The sequence below is a fragment of the Gossypium arboreum genome, chromosome 6, assembly GCF_025698485.1.
Source record: "Gossypium arboreum isolate Shixiya-1 chromosome 6, ASM2569848v2, whole genome shotgun sequence".
In the NCBI taxonomy this organism is placed as follows: domain Eukaryota; kingdom Viridiplantae; phylum Streptophyta; class Magnoliopsida; order Malvales; family Malvaceae; genus Gossypium; species Gossypium arboreum.
In genome coordinates this window covers 117,663,824-117,672,396 of record NC_069075.1, presented here as the reverse complement: position 1 = coordinate 117,672,396, position 8,573 = coordinate 117,663,824, and the positions used below count along the sequence as shown (strand labels likewise).

Genomic DNA, 8,573 nt, shown 5'->3' with positions numbered 1-8,573 from the left:
TTACATTAATTATATTAATTAAAAATATATTATTTAATAAAGCAATTAAAAGATGTGAGATATTTTATTATTATTAGATTTTATATATTATAAAATATTTTATATTTTGAAATACATTTTACATTCATGTTAAAATATACTTTCACCCTAAATTAAATTATCCAATATTCGAGTATATTGTTGTGGGTATTTCAACTATAAGACTTAACAGCTATAAATGAATACATTTTTTGGGCATTTTCAATCAAATCGTACTTGCTAAAAGAATCGAAAAGAGTTCGACTTCATTATTATTTTTATTAAATCTTTAATTATGGTTTAAATTTTAATTATTTAGACAGTTAATATATTTTTAATTACATGAAATAAAAATATATTGTTTAATAAATTAAAAATAATTGCATTTAATTAATGCAATATATATTTAATTATAGTTCTTCTTCAAGGCCACAGGTACTAAAGGGTGACGATTCAAAGTAATTATTTGGAGGTAGTCAAGGTTATTTAAGATACTCTTTCGATAGCATCAATTTCTGCTTTAAGCAAGCATATCCAACAACTTTTAATATGTGTCAAGTATTAATATTTATGATACGTCTCAAAGGAAAAGAACTAACCTACTGATCATATAGTTAAAATGATCCTGAATGAAAAAGAGAACTTGTAGGTGTTTGATGATTATCTTAAGAAGATGCTAGCAATCCTTTACTTAAATAGAATAAATGGTGTTTTTGCTGAGCTTAATATAGTATAATTCCACTGTTGTGTTTTTTTTTTAAATAAAAACTTTGGATAGAAAGAAGGATATGAATATGATAAATAAGGAACTTGAGTTTACCTGTACAAAGTCAATTCCAATCGGTACATTGTTGAGGAAGAACAATATTGCTGCATATTTATTTAATAAGTCAACCGGCTAATTAATAAGAACATATTTTGCCCTTTAATTAATTTATGTTAGACCATTGTCTCTAAGATCAAAATTCGTATAATCTTTTTTTATACATTGACTTCAACCCACACATGGTTTAAATTAATTTGATGCTCATTTATATTTATATATATAGATATCTCAATGGAAACACAAGAATTCAAACCTCTTTTACTAACTAATCTATTAGAATTGATGCCCAGTCCATCATTCATATTCACAAATAGACCATTAAAAATATGTAATTAATTGAGAAATTAATCTAATAATTTCAAAGAAATATAATGGATGACAAGTAGGACGACTAGAATTGATACCCAGTGTAATATACATGCAATTCAAAACATTATTAATGGGATTAATTTCAAAATTTTTGAAATTTTTATATATATTTTTAAATATAAATTCAATACCCTAGGAATTTAAAATACTATATGCCAGCAAATCAAATAATTATCTTATTTATAATTAAGATTATTGTTCAATAGTTACCCTGACAATTAACATTGTTGGCGTTGACAAAATGAAATTAAGGATAGGAAAACATAGGACACTGTTGAACCTAACAAGTTTGGCATATATTATAAACTTAACAACTTACCAGGAAAATCCCATAACTCAATCCTCTTTCCTTTATAAATAGTGGGCTAGTCTCTGAGTTTGGGCACACCAATACATTGGCTAGGAGCTCGTGTCACTTTTTTTTTTTTTTTTTGCTTTATTTTTCTTGCTCGTAGCATTATTCATATATTAATTTTTCTGCCAACATGGCCTGTGAGCAAATTAGCTACCGTAAATCAACGAGGGTTGGGATTATCGGGGCTGGTATCAGCGGCATCGCTGCTGCTAAACAGCTCTCCCATCATAATCCCATCGTTCTCGAGGCCACTGATTCAATTGGTGGCGTTTGGAAACATTGCTCATTTGCTTCCACTAAGCTCCAAACTCCTCGATGCGATTTCGAGTTCTCGGATTACCCTTGGCCTCAAAGGGATAACTCCACTTTCCCTTCTTATCTTGACATCCTCCACTACTTGCATGCTTACGCTACACACTTTGATGTGTTGAAGTTTGTTAGGTTCAATTCCAGGGTGGTTGAGATTCGCTACATTGGCGGCGGCGACGGCAGAGAAACCACTAACTTGGATGTGGCGGCTGGACCTGGAGAGTTTGGACCTCTTTTGAGTGGCCATCCTGTCTGGGAAGTCGCTGTGGAAACACATCCATCAAAAACTGTAGAGGTTGTTCCTTAAATCATATCCTATATATCACTAATTAAATTTGAACCCACTTTTTATCCTACAATTTTTTTTTATAAGATACCATAATAAATTTATTAAATCTTGATATCAGTATTCCTAAACCTTAATCTTACCATTTGTGTTAAGACCTACACCTATGTTTTTCTATTTTGGTATTTCTTTTTTCTTGACTTGGGTTGCTAGTTAGTTCCAATTAGAAATCTTGCATGGTTTTTGATAGGGACCTGAGGCTGCTATCTTTTCATTTTATTTATTAAATTTATTTTTGATATATGTATTTTCCTTTTGGTCAACCCTATTTGATATATGTGATAGTATATCTGATTTATACATGTACAATCATATAAGCCATAAGATGACTCTACAACTAATAATAATTGAATTTTTAAGAACAAATATTATTAACCTCATTTAATTTTAATTAAATATCAATAAAAATTATTTGTTTTAATTATCAGCAAAAAAAAAAAATGGTTCATTGATACACCTTAATTAAATGAACAAGTAGCACAAATGCATGACGGATGTCCTTGGTTAATTAAACACAAAAGTGACCTTCTAGTTGTACTTCCAATAATTTATTATTTCTGACATGTTATATTTGATCACAGTCTGAACGGTTTCAAAAAAATCTAAGTTAGACCAAGACCCAGTTGACCCCCAGAATGTTTATATTAAATGCTTGATACCAATTTATTAGTGATTACTGTTAAAGAATGATGGGAACTGAGGGAAAAATATATGATGATGCACGGTGCATGCAGAGATATGGGTTTGAACTACTGGTGGTATGCATAGGGAAATATGGGGATATACCGAAAATGCCAGTTTTCCCTCCCAATAAAGGCCAAGAAGTTTATGGTGGTAAAGTTATGCACACCCTCGATTATTCTAAGCTCGATAAAGAAGTCGCCCGAGAGTTGTTGAAAGGCAAGAAAGTCGCTGTCGTTGGCTATAAGAAATCTGCCATTGATTTAGCTACTGAATGTGCCCAGGCAAACCAAGGTATATACATCCATATAAGATTAACTATGACCAAATATATATTTATCTTTTTATCATAAAGCTCCATCGAATTTCTGTTAAACATTTTTCACGTGTACTTTTTCAACCACCCATATCTAATATATAATGCATTGACTAGTAGAGCATTGATCCAACATAAAATATTGCATTTCTTGCATGCTTCCGACATACTTAACTAGGTAATAGAAACAACTAACTACTAACCACACAAGTGTTTTTTCCCCCTAAATTAGCCACTTAATTAAGGTTAACTTCATGTGACTTCCTTTCTAAATTTAAAGAAAATAAATTGTTGTTTTGCCCCTCTAAATAGTCATAAAATGCATGCTAGACATTGGGGATTGATTTTTCTAGAAAGTGCAACGTGATTTTGACTAACTAGCTTAGTTACCTTGTATCTTGACTTTTTTGGTTCGCCTGCTTTTGTGTTAAAATAAAAAGGAGCAGATGGACAACCTTGTACAATGGTGATAAGGACACTACATTGGACGGTTCCAGCTTACTGGATTTGGGGTTTGCCCTTTTTCTTGTTTTATTCAACAAGGTCTTCTCAGTTTCTCCATCAAAGGCCAAACCAGGGGCTGGTCAGGAATTTGCTTTGCCCTCTTTTGTCTCCTGTGGTAATACTTTGATTTACTCTTAATCACTGCTACAGTTACTCTTCTTTTTATTTTTATGTAAAATACGTTGATTCACTTCTTTCTTTTTCTTTTCTTTTCTTTTCTTTTTTTTTTTTACTGAAGAGAAAAGCAGTCTCCAAGTTCATAGAGTCTTATCTGGTGTGGAAGCTTCCATTAGTGAAGTATGGACTAAAACCAGACCACCCCTTTGAGGAAGATTATGCATCTTGCCAAATGGCTATCCTGCCTGAAAATTTCTTCTCAGAGGCAGACAAGGGAAAGATCATGTTCAAAAAAACACCCAGATGGTGGTTTTGGAATGGGGGACTCGAATTCGAAGACAACACCAAGTTAGAAGCCGACGTGGTGCTCCTCGCCACCGGTTTCGAAGGCAAAAAGAAGATCCAAGACCTGCTGCCTCAACCCTTCTCGAGTTTAATAGTCGACTCGTCGGGGATCATGCCCTTATATAGGGGCACAATCCATCCATTGATCCCAAACATGGCGTTCGTGGGGTACATCGAGAGTGTTTCGAACCTGCAGACGGCTGAGCTAAGGTGCAAATGGCTGTCGAGACTGGCTGATGGACTGTTCAAGCTACCTAGCATCGAGAAAATGCTAGACCAAACCAGCGAAGAAATCGAGATCATGAAGAAAACGACTCGGTTCTACAAGAGGCATTGCATTTCTACATTCAGTATTAACCACAGTGATGAGATTTGTGAAGAGATGGGATGGAAATGTTGGAGGAAGAATAATTGGGTGTTGGAAGCTTTCGCTCCTTACAGCAGTCAAGATTATGGAGAAGAAGACTAGTTAAAAAGAAATATTTTGATTAATTAGCTAATGAATAAAGCAGTATATCTATAGATATATGATAATTTGCCTTGTTGTAGTGACTATAAAATAGTTTTTCATCCATCTTCATGTATGATTTGCTGATTAATAATGAAAAAGTTTAGAATAAAGGATTTATATGCGTGGTTGATTTACATTTTTGGTATACGTAAGACCAAATTTTCGCGTATATATATTCATGTATTGCACATCATATTACTTCAATCTTGGTTAATGAGAAAATACACTTAAAAACATTCTAAGTGAAATTATGATATTAGTTACCATGTAAGTTAAATTTTTTAAATTATTTTTATTATTAAATTTTTATTGCATATAAGTCTTAAATATAAATTTTATATTTTATATTTTCAAAATTTGAAATTATGGTATTGACTCAAATAGTAACTATTAAATTTGTTAATTAATTATGGAACTTTTTATGAGTATTATGTGAAAATAGAAAGTTGACATAGTATTACGTATGTGATAATATAGTTGCCACACTTTCAAAAATATTATGTAGTAAACATAATATCACATGCATAAAATGCTATGTAGCTTGCCATTTCCATGTAATATTCACAATTATGTCGTTTTAATTAATAGATTTATTAGTGTCATTTGAGTTAAGATTAAAATTCTAAAATTAAAAATTGAAAGCTAAAAACAATTAAATTAGATGACATGTACTAAATTCATAACTTATATATAAGTCTAATAGATTTAATGGCTATGATGGGTCAAGAAAAAAAATTATAAAAGCTAAATATGTAACTTTATACGTGGTATACGTACTCGTAGAAAATTTGAGCGAACATTTTATTGGACAACGTTTTCATGAATTAGATTGGAGTTTTAATTGACGGGGGAGGCGTCTTGACTGATTTGGTCTTTCACAAAATAGAAATTTGAAGATGAGTTTGTCCAATTTTCTGACTGAATACAATGAACTTGCAGAGTAATATAATATATAGTTGGTGCAAATAATAATAATTAGAAGAAAAGTAAAGCAAGTGGTTTCATTGAGCCAAGACTCGTAATAATATTCATATAATTGGGTTCATGACGACGTGATGTTTTCTTCTTTCCTCAAAACGTGCATGCCAGACCACCTTCCCAGTAATTTGCTTTAACCCCCCATGATGGACAACATAATTGGAACCATTGTTGTTTTCCATATTTTAACCTAATAAAATTATTTTAATGAAGAAAGAGGCCGTATAGAACAAAATTAACCTGTCATATTACCCATAAAAGGGGAACCTAATAAGTCCCTTTCAAGCTCAGTTTGTATTCCAGAGAGAGTATGCGGAAAAATAAAAACATGATCATCCATGGTTGCCATCTTTATCATGTCATCAGCTACCGCATTAGTTTGTCTTCAAATGCATTAAAATTTGTTATTAACATTTTATTTTTTAAGATAAATAATATTGTATTCCAAAACAATTGTATTACCAAGCTACTAAAATAAGTAGCATCATTATTTCATTTATAATATTTCTTTCGGAGTAATAACTCTTGTTCAAAATAGTTGTTGTTCGAGAATAGTTATGTTTATAATAGAACTTTAGTTAGAACAATTGTCATTCAGTATAGTTATTCGAGAACAATTAAAGTTCGAAACAATTCTTGTTTAAGATAATGGCATTTTAGAAATAGTTATATTTAGAACAATCATGATTTGGAACAACTTGTATTTAGAACAATTGTGTTTTTCCAGAAGATCCTCTAACATCCCAATTTTTTAGTGGTGTCAAAAACTGCAATTTTGAAACCCTATTTCTGTAGTCCTAGTTCGTAAATATTAATATTTAATATTTATAAGGTTAATATAAAAATTAATTAAAGTTTGGTCTAACACCCCTCACCTGTCCCCGTTGTCGGAATCGGTTTATGGGATGCTGCAATAATCAACAGAATAGTTATAAACAATCAACGGTCAAAATTCAATTACTTTAATCAATTCAATCATGAGATACAATTTAAAATTTTTCACAAGTCTTATATGAGCTTATGTGAGCTCTAGACTTGACTTGAGAATAAACAATGATCAAATTGCAACAATTTCATAAGACAAAGACAAACATGCAAAACAGGGGTCATATGGGCATGTAACTCTTTGAAGTTGTGTGGAAGTATAAATGGCTAAAACTGCAGTACTCACACGAGCGTGTAGCCAACCCAAGTGACAAACAAGAACCGTGTACTTCTAATGCACCATATCTTTCAGTGGCACATAGTCGTGTCACTAACTCATATGTGACACACTGCTATGTCACTAGCCCGTGTAGCTCAAAATATGTCATTTAGTGCCTATTTCATGCCAATCATAATTTTTATTTTCAATTGCACGATTACACCTACTCAAAACTTGTATAAACTAAATAAGATATATACCAATTTACCACATTTAAACAATATATCAATATGCCTCAAATGGCCCCTAATTTAATCAACTTTCATTTAAGCATGTCATGCTAATCAAGTAATACATAATCCTTCAAATTTACAACAATTCAATTTTGATAAACCAACTTACTAATCTACTTCAAATGTTACTTAATTTGCAATCACATTTATATTATATATACTAATATTATATATACTAAGAGGATTATGCATAAATTCAATGCACATTCTTTTCTCTACTAACCAATTATACATCAAGCTATACACCATAACATTCAAGCATTGGCATTCTTCACTCTCAAACGCATACCTTGAAATGCAAGACATATATATATACATTTCATACCAAATTATCAATACCAAAATCATTTGTCAATCTACCACAATTAGTACTTAATCATATCCTTATATTTCGTGGTTTCCACTCACATATCCATGTCACTTAATTTAACCATTCATATGCTTGTTTCATAAATTACCATGTTATCATTCACCTTGTAAATATATCTTATAATCACTTCACAATCAAGCAATTCATATAGATCAAAACCATTTCCACATAAGATGAACACTTATACCATTCAAGCCTAATATACATAAACTTACCATTTGACACCATTTTAATACAATTTCCATATACCAAAACTTATACTACAAAACCATATTCAAAGCTAAACAAACCTATTAATCCAAACATGTTATATCAACTTATGGAACATTATAACTTAGTCATTCACTTGTCTCAAACATGGCTTACCACAATGCCAATTTACACACACACACACGCACACACACACACACACACACACACACACACACACACACACACACACACACACACACACACACACACACACACACACACACACACACACACACACACACATTTGCACAACTTACCAGACCATCTAAAATCAATATCATCATTAGGCCAAACTTATAATCATTCAAGACAACCTAAGTACAAATCCACTGCTATATACATGCCACATAACCGAGTTTAGAACAAAGAAAAGACTATCGAATCAAAGACTGGATAGTGTGAACACTGGGTTGATCTGACCTACGCGTTTTGCAAAATAACCTATACATAGACCAAAAAGCAAACAAGACAAGCATTACGAATGCTTAGTAAGTCCATATGAGAATTCACTTAAATTATCCTAATAAATAAACATTTAAGCAATGAAAACATAATGTAGCTAAGTACGAAAATCTTTTAGCATCCTGTTACTTTCATATACATTTCCATAAAATAATCAAATTGTTAGTTTACTCATATGATATCCAATTTGCACTCGATTTATAAACGTATATACTAAAGTTCTTATTCATATCACAATTAATCTTTTTATTCAGTCATATTCATTTAATTATGGTTTTTGCCCAGAGAACTATAGCAAAGGAATTTCAGATACGCAGAATAAAATTCTCACACGAGTTATGAATGAAATTGCTTATAGAAGCTGTGGGTCTAGAGGT

At 31.6% G+C, this 8,573-nt stretch overlaps 1 protein-coding gene across 2 annotated transcripts; it reads left to right on the top strand.

Moving 5' to 3' along the window:
• Positions 1–411: 411 nt before the first annotated feature.
• Positions 412–4,807, top strand: LOC108482702 (probable flavin-containing monooxygenase 1). 2 transcript variants are annotated; one of them, XM_017785823.2, is made up of 5 exons: positions 412–446; positions 1,737–2,172; positions 2,958–3,198; positions 3,661–3,732; positions 3,970–4,807. In XM_017785823.2, the coding sequence occupies exons 1-5, from the start codon at positions 412–414 to the stop codon at positions 4,653–4,655; spliced, it is 1,470 nt and encodes a 489-aa protein (XP_017641312.1). In that variant the 3' UTR covers positions 4,656–4,807. The 2 variants fall into 2 exon arrangements, with proteins under 2 accessions (XP_017641312.1, XP_017641311.1); XM_017785822.2 differs by lacking the exon at positions 412–446 and having other exon boundaries at positions 1,606–2,172; positions 3,661–3,839; positions 3,963–4,807.
• The last annotated feature ends 3,766 nt before the right edge of the window (positions 4,808–8,573 follow it).